Consider the following 16811-nt stretch of genomic DNA (forward strand, 5'->3'; position numbering starts at 1 on the left):
GTATCTACTGTAAAAAGAATTCAGGGATTTAAGCATTTAAAGAATTCAGGGATTTAAGCATTTATTCACAACAATTTTCAATGCAAAAAGCTCTTTGTGGTGATAAGGCGCCGCTACAGTGGCTTAAAGACTATCAGCACATTCGACATATTTACGTAAAATAAATGCTAAATGCCCGGTTCTTTGCTTTTTAACAAAGAATCGAGACTGTTTTATTGGGTTGTTCCGATCATGTTTTTTTGCTCCCGATCCGATCCCGATATTTCCCGATCCGATTGCTTTTTATTGCTCCCGATTCAATTCCAATCATTCCCGATAATTTTTCCCGATCATATACATTTTGGCAATGCATTAAGAAAAAAATGAATAAAACTCGGACGAATATATACATTCAACATACAGTACATACGTACTGTATTTGTTTATTATGACAATAAATCCTCAAGATGGCATTTACATTATTAACATTCTTTCTGTGAGAGGGATCCACGGATAGAAAGACTTGTGACTTTGTATATTGTGACTAAATATTGCCATCTAGTTTATTTGTCGAGCTTTCAGTAAATGATACTGTAGCCATGTCCAACTGCATGATGGGAAGTGGAACCATGACTGTGTGCAGTGCTACCAATTGATATATCTTCTCTGCGTTGGGAAATAAAATAAGGGGTTAAGAAAAAGATCAATTGCTACCTTGCTTCCCCACATTGCTTTCCACGATATTTCTAATCTTAGGGAGAGGGATTGTAAGGTTTTAGCCAATTAAAAAAAGGTTGCCAAAATTCACTCTACTCATTTTACGCTGCCCTTTATCTCTCTATATAGGTAAAGAGGTGCCATTACAGATTAAATGTGACAATGCGTGAGTGGGTCGTGCAGTGCATGCATTAATTGTGGTAAATATTTTAACGTGATACATTTTTTAAAAAATTAATTACCGCCGTTATCAGGATAAATTTGATAACCCTACCTTAAGCCTAAACTAAAGACTCTGGATGAGTGTAACATATTATGTCTGTAACGTTAAATACAATTAGAAAACAATTAAAAAATATATATATATTAAAAAAAGGCATAGCCGATATTTTTTTGCCGATTCCGATACTTTGAAAATGACGTGATCGACCCGATCGATCGGCATCCCGATCGATCGGGACATCGCTCCTATTTTACGTCCATATCTATAAAGAATTCAGGGATTTAAGTAGAGCTGAAACGAATACTCGAGCAACTCGAATAACTCGTGTTTAAAAACTGATCCGAGTAATTTATTCACCTCGAAGAATCGCTTAATTTTGCCAGCTCTAAGCATCACGTTTTGCCTGGACTACTTTTAATGCGGGACAACGCGCTGACGTCACGTTCGTAGAGGAAGAAGCAATAAAATAAAAAAACCTTATTGCAGCCGACAGTCGCTACAAACTACGCTGACGTTGCTAAAAACTACACCCGCATGTATGATGCTACGGTGGTAGCAGGTAGCGTCTGATGCGTCTCATAGATATCGCATGTATTTGGAACTAGATGCAAAATGACAGACTCGGCCGTGTCTGGGTGGCGTTAGTAAGCAGCCACAATTTTAAAGCAGCAGACTTCTCAGCACTAATAAATATAACGTAACTGTCACTCGATCACATAACGTTAGCCTTTAACATTCACCCTGCGGAGGGCTACGTTCCTAATAATTATGACCACTGTCGATGCGTGGCTAACGTGTCTTACATACAGGCTTTATTTAATCTGTGAAAACATAGCAATGTTGAGTGATGGGGTGTAAAATAAAAATGCTAACTGTCAATTTTAGCTCAGTAGTCATTGCTGCATAAAACGCCAAGTAGCACTGGTCCCTAATGTGCTCCAATACAGCAGGTATCATACATTTATTTTGAACACTGCTAAAACTCAAAATCCTATCAGGACTTACAGTAAACTTTAGACTAACTCAAAACCTAACCTAAGTTAAAAATAGCTTGACACAAATGGAAATTCAATTGAAACATGTAAATTAAAAACACCAAGCTTTTAAGTGATGTGTGTTATCAAGCGTAATTACATTTTTAGATAAATGTTTTTTTTTTTTTTTTTTTTTAAATAAGATCGAGAAGTTTTTTGAGTGAAAGCAGAGAATTTTTTTTCTAGTCACATCTGAGATGCAATTGTTGGCTGTTTTCAACAGTGTACATCGAAAATAAAGACATTGATTGACTGAAAATGGTTCAATACTAGATGAAACGTCTTATTTTCTAATGTATTTTTCATCCGATTACTCGATTAATCGATAAAATTTTCAGTCGAATACTCGATTACTAAAATATTTGATAGCTGCAGCCCTAGATTTAAGTAAGCATTTATTCACAAGAAATTTCAACGTAAAAAGCTCTTCGTAATGATAAGGCGGCGCTACAGTGACTTAAAGACTAGCAGTACATTCGATATATTTACGTAAAATAAATGCCAACTGCCTGGTTCTTTGGTTTTTTAACAAAGAACTGAGACTGTTTTACGTCCATATCTATAAAGAATTCAGGGATTTAAGCATTTATTCACAAGAATTTTCAATGTAAAAAGCTTTTTGTCTGTGTTTCCACTAGAGGCGTGTGAAATTTCCGATTCTTAGATTATTCGCGATTCGGCCGAGGAAGATTCGAGAACGATTCACAAACATCCAAATTCCGATTATTGAATTATACCAGGTAAAGCAGACCTAAAACACAGTCAGCGTGGTCTTCGGGACGCAATGAGGAACAGACCGAGAGTAAATATCATGTTCAACTCATGCCGCTAGATAAAAAAAAAAAACAATAATACCTGACTGCGGCCGACAGCTGATTCAAACAACGCCCAGTTGCTTGCTGCTACAAACATACGGCCACATACGGCTATAGTCGATATCACATATACTGTATGTAGAACTAGATGCAAAATGACAGACGACGGTGTAGTTAAAACATGTAAAAAGAACTAGATGCAAAATGACTGACTTGCCGTTTAGTAAATGCCGCGTTGTTAACACCCGCCATCTTAAAGCAGTAGACTTCTCTAGAAGGCTCTGTTGTAGCAAACGTAATAAACTTTTTATCTAAAATACACCTAAATCGGCAAAATCCTAACTTGAATCCATCTTTAAATGATGAAACAGTTTTAAAACTGACATGTCCAAAGTAGACATAAGGGAAATTATGGAAAACTATGGAAAAGTAACGGGAGCCATTTTAACAACTTTAACAGTTGATTCACATCATTAAATTAATTGAATGTAGTTTAAAGCTGCTGATACAGAATGGGACTTGAGTATTATATTTTCTGTTTTTAACTGTTAACTTGATACTGAAATATTAGTTTGGTTTAGCCTGAGAGGATTTTTGAACAATTTTGAAAGTAATGTGCAAAAAATTAAAAACGGGGTGGGGGGGGGTGGGGGGGTGGATATTAACATCAATAATCGATTTATAATCGAATCGGAGCCTCTGAATCGTAATCGAATTGTTAGGTGCCAAAAGATTCCCACCTCTAGTTTCCACTCGGTCAGCTTTGACTGAGATAGGCCCCCCTATTAATCGGCCCCACGCCCCGTGTCCTGTCAATATCATTATGAAGTCTATGAAGGAAATTAAAAACAAAGCACCAGCAAACACTTTTATTTGATTTAATAATATTGTAAATGTAACGCGGAGTGTTTCATGGGGAAATGCCATCAATTACTATGTCTATTTGTGGAAATAAAACGAGCTCAGATGCGTGAAACAAGCATAAGAGCGGAGATAAGCACCAAGGTCGACCCTGTACAGAAAGAAACAGTTGCAAGGCCGCACAAAAGAAATGCGTGGGGTAAAATACCTCCCACTGTTTTTCTTTCATCTTCAATGAGTAAAAAACGAGGACGAACGATCGTGGATGAGATTGAAAATCAAAACAGAAGGAGCGCAAGTCACAGTCGGCACTTTGAATACAGCGTGAAATGAAAGAAAAAGTTTACTTTTGTGTTGTGACACACGTCTCCATTGTACAGCCGCAATGGCCAGGCAAACCACCGGCACAATGGCAACAATGACGACCCAAGTTTTACCTGGAAATACAAAACAAGTGTCAGCTTTACCAACAATGGGAAAAGTTTCAGGCCTTTAATTTGGACGCAAAAGGCACATGGGTCAGAAAATGATATATTAAGATGTTCTGCTGTACTTATGGGGCTTGGCAAAATGGCAAAAGATATATTCCAGCCATCCCTTATAGGGCAAGTGACTATTTTGGCTGGTAATTTGAAAAAAATTGGCCTCATGAAGATCTGGTGTCCTAAAACGTGATCATCACATTTTAGGTCATGTTGGCCAAACTTATACAATACCATGTATTAATATTGTGGCCTACATTACTCAATATTTAATATCCACATATGTGGACACTAGTTCTTACTTATGTTAATTTAATGAATTTATTTATTTATGTATCATTACGTTTATATATATATATATATATATATATATATATATATATATATATATATATATATATATATATATATATATATATATATATATATATATATACTGGACTGTCTCAGAAAATTAGAATACACAATATTCTAATTTTTTGAGACAGTCCTGTGTATATATACAGGACTGTCTCAGGAAATTAGAATACACAATATTCTAATTTCCTGAGACAGTCAGGAATTTAGACAGTCAGGATTAGAATATTGTGTATTCTAATTTTCTGAGACAGTCCAGTATATATATACACACCGTATTTTTCGGACTATAAGTCGCAGTTTTTTTAACAGTTTGGCTGGGGGTGCAACTTATACTCTGGAGCGACTTATGTGTGAAATTATTAACATATTATTATATCATTTCACCTGTTATTTTGGTGTTTTGGAGTGACACTGATGATTTGGTAAACTTGTAAGCATGTTCTTTATGCTATAGTTATCTGAATAATTCTTAATAGTTAACATACCGGCCACGTTCGCATTTCGTTGTTCATGCATCATGTAACATTATCATACTTTACACTTATTCAGCATGTTGTTCTTTATTGTATTTTTATTTTAAATTGCCTTTTAAGATGACACTGTATCTATTCTATGTGTTGGATTTTATTAAGTAAATTTAGGCCAAAAATACGACTTAAACGTTTTTTTTTTTCCTCTTCATTGCGCATTTTTGGGCTGGTGCGACTTATACTCAGGTGCAACTTCTACAGTAGTCCGAAAAATACGGTAGATATATTTTTTTATGAATCAGCAATATATCATTAAAAATGAAGTTGAATTAAATAAAAACAAATGAACTGTAGTTATAGCCCATAATAACTCTAAAAGTGATAAATAAGAAATAAAATGACACTAATAATAATGAAAGAGTATTTGCTGTATTGCCTGTGTGTCAAAATGGCAGGGCTGTCTAGTACCGTCAATGGCAACCAGCAACTTAAATGAATGCCTTGTTTGTCAGTGTTAATGGCAGAGAATGAGTTAGTGATGCAAACCTTGAAGTGAAAGTTTCTCAGATTAGAGTTCATTCATAAATATGACAAACTCATCTTTGTTGTTTCCTTCAGAGGGCCAACATTTTTGCCAACTAGGGCTGCCATGATTTTTCGACTAATTGACAAGTACTCGATTATTACATGAGCTGACACCTATTTTGATAGTTGATTATATATTTTTCATTTGTATTTTTTTTTTTAATCTACTGTAATTTTCGTTGTAAGACGCTTCTTTTTCCCTTCAATTCATTTAGAATCCAGCGGCTTATTGTCCACTGTGGCTTATTTGTCGATTTATTTGGGTTAATCGGTAACACTTTGACAGCTGCGTCCTAAGACTGTCATAAAACCGTCATAATTATGAAATCACACTGTCGTGGGCATTACTGAATGCTTATGACAAATGTCATTAAACGTCATCCAAATTATGTCACAAACTCTATGTCCAGCTCGGATCTTTTACATCCATTCAAAAGTGAGATAATTTGCTGGATAACACTAAATCACATCTGTTATAAGCATTTATTAATGCTCATGACAGTGTCATGTCATAATTATGATTGTCTAATGACAGTCTTATGGCGCCACTGTCAAATAATATGTTACCAAATACCATAACTAGCAATTAATGAAACAACTGCAACAGTAACTGAAAAAATAATTAGCACTGAAGATGAAATTCTATTATTTACATCTGTAGTGCTGCAATGCATGCTTGGAGGCATGTTGGATGACAACAGTGTTGACAGCAGGTGGCATCAGAGGTTGACTGTCTCCCACAAGGGAGCAGTGATGGCCAAATGATGCTTCTTGAAGCAATGAAGCTTTGCAGCCAATTGGTTCTAAACTTCATGGTGGTTCATTTGGTCTTATGACAGTCGTATGATGCCACTGTCAAATAAAGTGTTACCAGTTCATATATTTTGGTGTAAATATCCCATAATTCAGCGAGGACAGCTGCGGCTTATAGTCCAATGTGGCTTATCTATGAACAAATGCAGTTTTCGTGTCAAATTTGTTGGGTGGCGGCTTATAGTCAGGTGTGCCTTAAAGTACAAAAATTATGGAATTAACATTTTTTAATAAAAAAGAAAATACATTTTCTTTTTCATTTGAATGTTTATTATTGATTTAAATGAATAAAATGTATACTTATAAATTTTTTTTAAAAAAAGCAATGAAAAAACTTGTCTTTTAAATAAGGCTGCAACAACTAGTCCATTAAAATCGATTAATAAATTAGTTACTAACGAATTTGATAATCGATTTTTGCCGGCAGCTATGATCATTCTCATTTGGGTCCTTGCTTGCGTGTAATGTGAGGCTGCACACGCAAGTGATTGGAGCAAGAGAGAGAGAGTTCACTGCTACACACAGTTTGGGTTGCTGAATTAATAATCTTACAAAGTGCTGAGAATTAGATTGTCTTTTGTGTTGTTATATCTAGTGTGCCTCCGTCAGAGGTAAGTAAATGAAGCTAATTGCATTGCTTGTATTCTTTGGTGACTAGATGGTACTGCTTAGCACAGGGAGCTAAGCTAGTTAGCAATTATGCTAATCAGTGTCTTAAGTGTCCGTTTGTATTATGTTTTGGAGAAGCATATTAGCACTTCAGTTATTGTTAAAGAGTAAAGTTGTCTCATTTCTTTTTATAAAGAAACCACACACATAAACCCATTCATATAACGTCTTGGAGTCTCCTTTCAACACAAACTCAAACTGTAAATTGTCATACAAGAGAGTGTGCTTTGAAATTGGATTTGGATTGTATTTATGAAAAACTGATCCAAAAAATTGATTCATTACAATCTGCCTCCTCCTCATTCGATTTTATTGTTTAGTTTGTTTAAAGAAAATAAATGTCATTGGCACAACTTATATCAGCGCTATGCCCACAAGAAAAAACTGAATTATTTGAATGAAGATGACTTTTGTCTGATTTGTGTACTGAGAATTTTTTTTAATACTTAGAATCTTTATTGAAAAGTTTTAAGTACTTAAAACAGTACAGTTGTTGACTACAGATAAGTCAGGAAGCTGTGCTAAAAAAATCTTTTTATAAATAATAATATATTAAATAATAAATTATAAGAATAATAGTGAGTTGTAGCCCTACTTTTAGATTAAAAAGGTGAATTATTTTAAAAAGGGAAAAACATTCTGTAGTCCTTGAGTTTTACATTGAGTACAACAGAAATTTTGATTGAAATTCTTTTTCATGTAAAAGAAGACACTTGATTTACTTTCACATGCCACACAAAATGGTGGTGTGCTAGATCTGGCCCCTGGGCCGCGAGTTTGACACCTTCACACTAGGGCGTAATGTCTCGTTTTGACACTGTGCGAGGAGAGAGCGCGTTGGCTGGATGTTAGGATCATACCAACGGATCTGGAGGACGGTTGAGGCTCATGCGGCGTCTCGCTCCAGGTGAGGTTGCGGTTGCACATGTCCGTGTTGCACACACACTTGACCATCTTGTTGTTTAAGCAGGGCTGCGCCTTACACACTGCATCCGGGCAAGACTTTTCCACTGAATCGCACGCTTAAACAGGAGATGACGTGGTTAAGAAACAGACCGACAAAGTAGGCTTAATATCTTCAAGATTGAAGTTGCAATGAATAGTGTACTTTCAAGATCAATGTTTAATATTAGATGAATGACCTCACAAATGCTGTGATATTCAATTTTGCATAGTTTTGACTAATCTTTTGAGGATTTAGGCTTTACTCATTCATTACTCATTTAACTTATTGGCTCCCATTGATGGCACAATTCGTCTAGACCATTTTCCCTCCCAGTCAAAATGGTTTGGACGGACAAACCAGCCAATTGGACAGCCAATTGTCCCAGTTCAAATGAAATGGACAGTGAGGATGTCAATGGCAGACAAAGAGTCAGATACTCTGAAATAAAAAAAAAAACAACAACAACATAATAATAATAAATTTAAGATTATTATTTGGGGCCATAATCAGTATTTTTGTTTTGTTTTTTACAATTTATAATGTTATTAATTTTCTTTTATTAAGACTATTAATGTATGATTTCTTTATTCATTAATATACATAAAATAACAAAAAAATATTGTATATTACATTATTAAAACATTGTAATTACATGTAATCTAAAATCCAAACGTAGTATTGGGCACACTTGTATTATAAAAAACAATATAAAAAACAGTTGAAGCCTCGGACCGTGTGCTTTGGTCAGATGAGACCAAGCTCAATCTTGGTCCCAGTTGAAGCCTGGGACGGCGTGATCTGGTCAGATGAGACCAAGATTGAGCTTTTTGGCAACAAACACTCTAAGTGGGTCTGGCGTGCCACGAAAGATGCACATGCTGAAAAGCACCTCATACCCACTGTGAAGTATGGGGGTGGGTCAGTGATGCTGTGGGGCTGTTTCGCTTCCAAAGGCCCTGGGAACCTTGTTAGGGTGCATGGCATCATGAATGCTTTGAAATACCAGGACGTTTTAAATCAAAATCTGTTGCCCTCTGCCCGAAAGCTGAAGATGGGTCGTCACTGAGTCTTTCAGCAAGACAATGACCCTAAACATATGGCCAAATCTACACAGAAATGGTTCACCAGACACAAAATCAAGCTTGGGAAACATTATAAGAGAAGATTAGGTGCTGTTTTGTTGGCAAAAGGGGCTTGTACAAAGTATTAACACTAGGGGTGCTAATAATTGTGACACACATTATTTGATGTCAAATATTAATTTTGTTTATGTGGGATTTTTTCCCCACTGAATAAATGCACTTGTATTGAAGGTTGGATTTTTCTCTTTTTTCCATTAAGGTCCCATATTATTTGAATAAAAAAATAAATAAAAAAAATTATTAGAAGCTAAAAAACACATCTTAACCAGGGGTGCCAATAATTATGGAGGGCACTGTATGTATTTCAAGTAAGACAGCATTGATTACACATTTTCATCACGATTTATCATGTGAGAATGATAAATCACATTGTCATATAATGTGATAATGAATTCTAGCATTTAGAAACACTTTTATTTTAAATGTAGTGCCATATAAAAGAAATACTAATTTATTTGCCTGGTATACCAGACTCACCGCTGTTCCAGCGATTGAGTCTGGTGACCGTCCGGCGAAACAAATTCCGAGGGCAGAGCAAGCCACAGCAAACAGACAGCGGAGTGGACCAATCAGCGACGGGCAGACGTGACGTTGTTAAAGCGACAAGTAATTAGCGTGAGCGGAGAATGGAGAAGTTTATTCAACATGGCTAGCGCGAGTCATGTTGACTGTTGTCAACGTCTTGTGTCGATGTGGTTTTGGTCATTTAAAACTGGTTTTACCGCGGAATGGAAGATATTCTCGGCTCTGCTGTTCTCCATCTGTGTTGTTGTAGTGACGACTTTCGGCGCGCAAGAGTGACGTTACTTGCTCAGACAACGTCACGCAAATAAACGAATCTGATTGGACGGTTGATTTTGTACTTGATCGAGAGGCTGTTAATGGGCTGGGTCCCAGACTATTTCTCACAGTGTTTGAAAAATACAGGGAGAATAGTCTGGCCATGCCAGGCAACTAATTTATATGACCTCATTGGGAATGAATTAATGTGTGTTTGAATAATTAACTGTGTTCATAAACTATGCGAGTTAACTTGCCTTCAGTATTTAGCACTGACAACTAGGGGTGGGTACCTCACGATACGATACAATTTGCTATACAAGGCTCACGATAACGATCTCATGATATGGCGATACAACGATTATCGATACATTTGTCACGAAAAAATTGTATGATATTCTACAAAACAACTAATGAACAGAAAAAAGCTTTTCTCATCCTTCTGCTGTGAATTGGAATGAGTTTATCACCAGTAGACGTGCAACCCGTTTGAGTTCAAAGGAATTGGACGTCTATGGCAGTCATTGGCAACCAATGAGTTTAACTTTGGGGCGTCTCAGGAAATTTGCTGTTGATTTTCAGTCACTTCCTGTTGATCTTGGGGCATTTCAAGGTCCCTTCCTGTTGCTTTGGGGCATTTATGGGTCACTTCCTGTTTATTTTGCTTTACAGAACAGGAAGTGACCTAGGAATCTCCCCAAATGAATAGGCAGTGAGATAGGAGGTGACCTGTAAATGCCCCAAAATGCACAAAAACTAACCTGTAAACGCCCCAAAAATCTGAAAGACTCGCTGCGAATGCTCTGGTTTCGGATTCATTCGCCCCTCTCGTTCTAAATGGATTGGGCGTCTATCGACGTCAATGGCAGCCATAGAGTTAAGAGAGGCCCCATTATGGTGGAAGATTTTGGTAGAAACTTGTTGGTTCCTTTATATTTTGAAACATTGACATCTTTTTAAAACGATATACCGATTCTTGGCAAGAGCATATCGATAACCTTTTGGGATACGAAGTACTATGATACATCACCATTTCTATATTTTGTCACACCGCTACTGACAACTGGTGTCCACATATGCGGACATTACAATTTGGGTCGTGTAGGCCACACTTGTATACCAAATATTAATATTGTATGTAATATTATTGTAATGAAATTTGCCCTTGTTCTGTGTATAGACCCTACTCACCTACGTCACAAAATGGGCGTGTCGCTGTTTCCGGCCGCCATACTGTACCTCTTTTTCAGACCTATTCTCATTGTTTTCAATTAGTCGAGCAAGTTATAGAGCAATTCATGGAAGCCCCGGTGTTATCTGACGCTGTAAACTCATTGGATCCGTTGCATAAAAGGCGTTACGTGGAAAAGCTTCAGTTTATCCATTCGCCAGATCCGTATTTGATGCCTAAATCGATGTTTTTCGACCCGCTGGCTTCGCCTGACATCTGATACCCACACAAAATCAGCCTATTCTCACGAAAGTTTGAAAAACTTTAAGAGCTTGGAGGCTTATAAATGCTACGTTGCTGGTTGGGTGAAACACGTCCTCGTACATGAAAATTCGGCAGGAATCTTGTGCTCGGAAGGTGAGTTACGAAATTTTCAATTCAAAATCTTTTGTTCTTGCTAACATCCACTGTCAAGTGTAATGTATTTCATGTCATTTGTCAATGGAGCTAGGGCTTTTAATGTTTATATGGTTTAGCGATAGCACTAACTACATACATACGTGTATGTTGTCGGCGATTAGCCTAGCAATGATCTTAATTGTGGTTGTCAGCCCAAAACCCTCTAAATATATATTAAATGCATCTTACCAGATATAAAATGACTACTACATAATCTGTGGTAGTCGTTTGGAGCCCAGTTTTCTCGTCGAATTGCAGCAGTCAATCGCGGCCTCCTCTTCGGGTCTCTCGGAATACGGTAAAAATTCAAGTCTCTCCGTCTATCTTCTCTGTTTTTGCAACCGACCGCCACACACGACTTCACCATTTTGAGTATTAATGTTGACGAGCAGTAAAACGTGCAATAATAGGAAGAATTTACGAAGCGCTAATGCATTTCTATGATGAGTATGCGGACATCATGGCGCGGGGGCGTGGCTGTGACGTCACGTGAGTAGGGTCTATACCTAATGTTAATATTGTGACCAACGTGACCTAAAATGTGACATCCCCGTATGTGGATGCCAGGTCTTTCCGAGGTTTTTTTTTTTTTTTTTTTTTTTTTTTTTTTTTTTAATGACCAAAAATAGTCACTTGCCCAATAAAGGGCAAACCAAAATTATTTAATTTTGTTAAATGCCATTGTGTTTAGAGAATTTTAGATATTTTTATGATTTTCAACCATCTGGAAATTGCACCCAAGGATGAGCCAGAGTTGTAGAGCTCCACTTTCTCTGATTTCATGTTCGTAGAATGGTCTTTATTGTCTTTCTATACAACGACAATGAAGACCATTCTCTTCTATTTTCCTTCTTTTATTCCCACGATTTAAAATGAGCTAGCAGTTTTTGAGGTGTGGCCTTTATACATCCCGAGGTGTGCTGTCCATTAACTCAATTTAAACATTGTCAGTCAACTTATCAGGAGCTTTCAAGGCCATGACCATCATCTGGACGTCCCCTTGTTATTTCAAGACATAGTGTTGCTTTTTGTGTATGTCAACTTTTGACCTTGGGATCATAATATAACATTTTCCAAGAAATTCTCTCGCTCAATATTGTGGCATTCCTGACTGATCTGAAACACTTGAAATTTTGTGTGATTTGACTTTAAGCATTGAGACAAAATTATGAAATGTGTGTTTGCACCATGTATGTACACTTCCGTCTTAAACGGTTTGCCATCTTTTTTTTAACATTACATTACAATTTGAATCTAAAAACTTTTTTTTCTGGGGGAATTTTTTGTTTCACTAATACATGTTATGTATTAGTGTATGCAGGGGCGCCGTATAGGGGTGAAAAGTGATACTGATTCTAAGGGCCCATGCCCTGATGGGGGCCCACAAAGAAAATTAGAACATTAGGTAATCGTTTGCAAATTTAAATATTAATCATTATAATTTTAATAGCAATAAAACGAAGGGTTTCTTTTTCTTGTTTTGTTTTTGGCAAAAAGCAAACACCCAGAGAGCATATGTATTGCCAGCCACCGCCCCTTAACCCCCGTATTTTCATTAAATGGTTTGGTCCCTTTCTTCGATCAGACCGGGAGCAGCGGTGCGCATTTTCACCAGTCAATGACTCTGAGTGCGCGGAGCGAGGTACTGTAGAAATATTTAAAAACAATAATCTGGTTTTCAAAAGAGGAAAGAAAAGAAAGCAAAACAGGAGATGGGTAGAAAAGGCCAACAGGATCTGACAAAGTACTTCACTTCAAGGAAGGTTGGTGTCTTGTGTCAGTGTAGTGCTGAAAATTAACCTGTTATCTTAGCTCTGAAGCGAGGTCCCAGCTCACGCCATAAGAAATACGGGATTTTCCCGGACTCAATGAGCGACTTTCACCTATTCAAAAACATGAATTCCAAATAGTGAAGGCATTTTTTGGTATCCTACAGATGTTAAAACTAAAGTTGGTGTGGAAATTTTCTTTTTTAAAATCGGCTTGAATCCAGTTTATCAAGAATTTATTGAATTTAGTTTGTCATCAATTGAATTTAGTTCGTTAACAAGAGACCTCGCTTCGGAGCTGTAGCCTATAGTGGAGATCGCGAGTTTCCAGATGAGGCTAAGCCTGCTCCATAATGAAATACTGTAATTGTTTGCTAGCTAGTGTTTGCTCCACTTTTAGTTTACATTTAATCAGTACAGCAGGCAAACCCTTAGCAATCTCTTCATACTAAAACAGTTGTATACTGTATACTGTAATGTATACTGTAGTATAGTTAAGTTAAAACATTTATTCTAAGTCATTCATTATGGTATTTGCTTTGAGAACATTTCTAATAAAAATATATTTAGATTGTAAAAGATGGCCTTCAGTACATTTCTTATAGTTGATATCAATCTATTCATTATTGCTTTATACGCTGTAAGTTTACATAAATATATTTTCATCTTAAATTAATGCAGAAAATGCACAAATTAGTGTGTAAAGATTCACCAGACTGCAGGAAATTACGTAGTTTATACTCTAAATGTGTGTGTGTGTCCCGGCACTGGTGGTGGGTCCCAAAGTGATATCTTTTCATGGGGCCCAAAATCCCCGGCAGCGCCCCTGAGTGTATGTATGTTATATGCACTTTTCCCAATTTTCTTGTTCACTAAAATCAAAAAGGCTCAGAGCATAAATTTCATCGAAAATTGCCTTTAGTCGTTGTGAAGAAAACGCAGTCGAACATCTTCTTACCGAGGACGTCGACTCTCGGCTGTCCTTCGACCATGAGGTAGTAACCCACGCAGCAGCGCGTATTGTTGCACACATGCACTGAGCCATTCACATTGCCCGCCACTCGAAACCGGGTCTTCCGTGACGCCTCCTGGAAGGCGCAATGCCTTCTCTCACCTGCCTGCTGGGTGGTGACACAGAGCAATTCTGGGAAGGAGAGATGTATAACTGTTTTTAGTTTTAATGATGGAGAAAAGCATTCAGAGTATGCACTGTGGTAGTGAGCAGAGAGAGTTAGTGTGTGTCTGTTTGTGAGGGGGCAGGGGGTGATAAATGTGACCAGATATGTTGGATTGGCATTGACTGATGTTATTTCCGGCAAGTTACGGGGGGCAGTCCCGAGACATGTGACAATTACCGGTTGCAAGGTATACCGTGGTATGAAAACGTCACGGTTTCAAAACCGCAAAAATTTTCCGTCATACCGTCCCTACGGTATGAGCTATTCTTTATGTCCCAAAAATACAGGGAGAAATCCCTCGCTTGCAGCTGCAAGGCTAAACCCTCCCCCACTGGTTGATTCTCAATGACAGTGAGTCATCTGTGTTGCACGATGGCTGGAGGAGGTGAAACTCCTTATTTTTTTCCCCCGTTATAGAAAACAAAATTGCTGGTATGGGAATACTTCGGCTACAGAAAAGTGACAGAAAGCCACGGCTTAGAGGAAGAAGGCCAACCGGTATGTAAAACATGTTTGTGGTGGGGGGCTGCCGAGGAGGCAATACCTCCAATATGATTTTACATTTATACAAAATTAAAGGTTAGTAAACACTGTCATGAACGTTTCCCATCAACTACGAGAGTTAACTCCAATGTGTTTAGTGTCTCTAGCGGTGGTAAAACGTGAGGTTTTTTTCTCTCTGGCAACTCTGTGTTGAGAAAGAGTGTGTGTATAATACAAACATGATAAAAGTCATACACACATGCTTTTTATGGGAAATAATTCATTTATTTTTGTTCTGATGGTAATAATGTTGAGCTGTGGCTGTGGGTTTAGGCTCATCTAAAGGACTACATTTATTTTTACTTAAATTATTTCAGGTATTTTTTTTTAAACATTATACTTATGTTCAAGTTTTGAAAAAAAATCCTGATCATTGGAAAAAAAGTTTCTTTTTTAAACACCGATTTCTCAAATTAGCATATTTTAGAGCTGTAATCGCAATAATGTGAAACCATGATATTTTGGCTTAAGGTAATCATACCGTCAGAATTTTATACCGGCACATACAGTGTATCACAAAAGTGAGTACACCCCTCACATTTCTGCAGATATTTAAGTAGATTTTTTCATGGGACGACACTGACAAAATGATATTTTGACACAATGAAAAGTAGTCTGTGTGTAGCTTATTTAATAGAGTTAATTTATTTTCCCCTCAAAATAACTCAAAATATAGCCATTAATATCCAAACCCCTGGAAACAAAAGTGAGTACACCTATTAGAAACTACGTACATCCCTAAATGTCCAAATTGAGTACTGCTTGTCATTTTCCCTCCAAAATGTCATTTGACTCGTTACGCGGGTGCTGTCAGCATTGCTGCAGAGATTGAATAGGTGGGGGGGTCAGCCTGTTAGTGCTCAGACCATATGCAGCACTCTACATAAAATTGGTGTGCATGGCTGTCACCACAGGAGGAAGCCTCTTCTGAAGACGGTACACAAGAAAGCCCGCAAACAGTTTGCTGAAGACATGTCAACAAAGCACATGGATTACTGGAACAATGTCCTATGGTCTGATGAGACGGACTGGCTTTCTTGTGTACAGTCTTCAGAAGAGGCTTCCTCCTGGGGTGACAGCCATGCACACCAATTTGATGTAGAGTATGGCGTATGGTCTGAGCACCAATAGGCTGACCCCCCACCTCTTCAATCTCTGCAGCAATGCTGACAGTACTCCTGTAACGAGTCACATGACATTTTGGAGGGAAAACGACAAGCAGTACTCGATTTGGACATTTAGGGATGTACGTAGTTTCTTAGGGGTGTACTCACTTTTGTTGACAGGGGTTTAGATATCAATGGTATTATTTTGAGTAATTTTGAGGGGGAAATACATGAACTATTATATAAGCTGAACACAGACGACTTTTCATTGTGTCAAAGTGTCATTTTGTCAGTGTTGTCCCATGACAAGATATACTTAAATATCTGCAGAAATGCGAGGGGTGTACTCACTTTTGTTATACACTGTACCTAGCGTTCCCCATTAAGCGCGAAAAATGAGGGAGCACCGTACTAAATATTGATTTAGCTTTAAAAAAAAAAAAAAAAAACATGAAAGAACTGTTAAACCTTTATAGGGCAATTTACTATGTATATATTAAAAAATTAAGACCTGGCATTCACTTGATATGGACATTTTTGGTCATGTTTTTGGTACTATATGAGGGTGTCCTTCATGACCCATCATGTGATCATTAAGTATATATATTTTGTTATTAATATTGTATTTTGAAAATGTTTTTATACATGTTATTGAATAAATGAATAAATAAAAACTAATTTTTAAAAAAATCTTAGTTTTCTTTCTTTT

At 37.2% G+C, this 16811-nt stretch overlaps 1 protein-coding gene across 3 annotated transcripts in view; it reads right to left on the minus strand.

Annotated features, from left to right (window-relative positions):
* The window catches only part of LOC130922043 (anti-Muellerian hormone type-2 receptor-like), a 36863-nt gene that overhangs the window by 19647 nt on the left and 405 nt on the right, over positions 1-16811 (minus strand). The window contains exons 2-4 of one of the 3 annotated variants that reach the window (XM_057846531.1): positions 14234-14419; positions 7869-8030; positions 3977-4066 (exon numbers count right to left, since the gene is read on the minus strand). In XM_057846531.1, the coding sequence (XP_057702514.1) occupies positions 3977-4066; positions 7869-8030; positions 14234-14419 (438 nt within the window). The remainder of the gene's footprint in view (positions 1-3976; positions 4067-7868; positions 8031-14233; positions 14420-16811) is intronic. The other 2 variants (XM_057846533.1, XM_057846534.1) reach the window with 2 other exon arrangements.

The sequence above is a fragment of the Corythoichthys intestinalis genome, chromosome 9 (assembly GCF_030265065.1).
Source record: "Corythoichthys intestinalis isolate RoL2023-P3 chromosome 9, ASM3026506v1, whole genome shotgun sequence".
In the NCBI taxonomy this organism is placed as follows: domain Eukaryota; kingdom Metazoa; phylum Chordata; class Actinopteri; order Syngnathiformes; family Syngnathidae; genus Corythoichthys; species Corythoichthys intestinalis.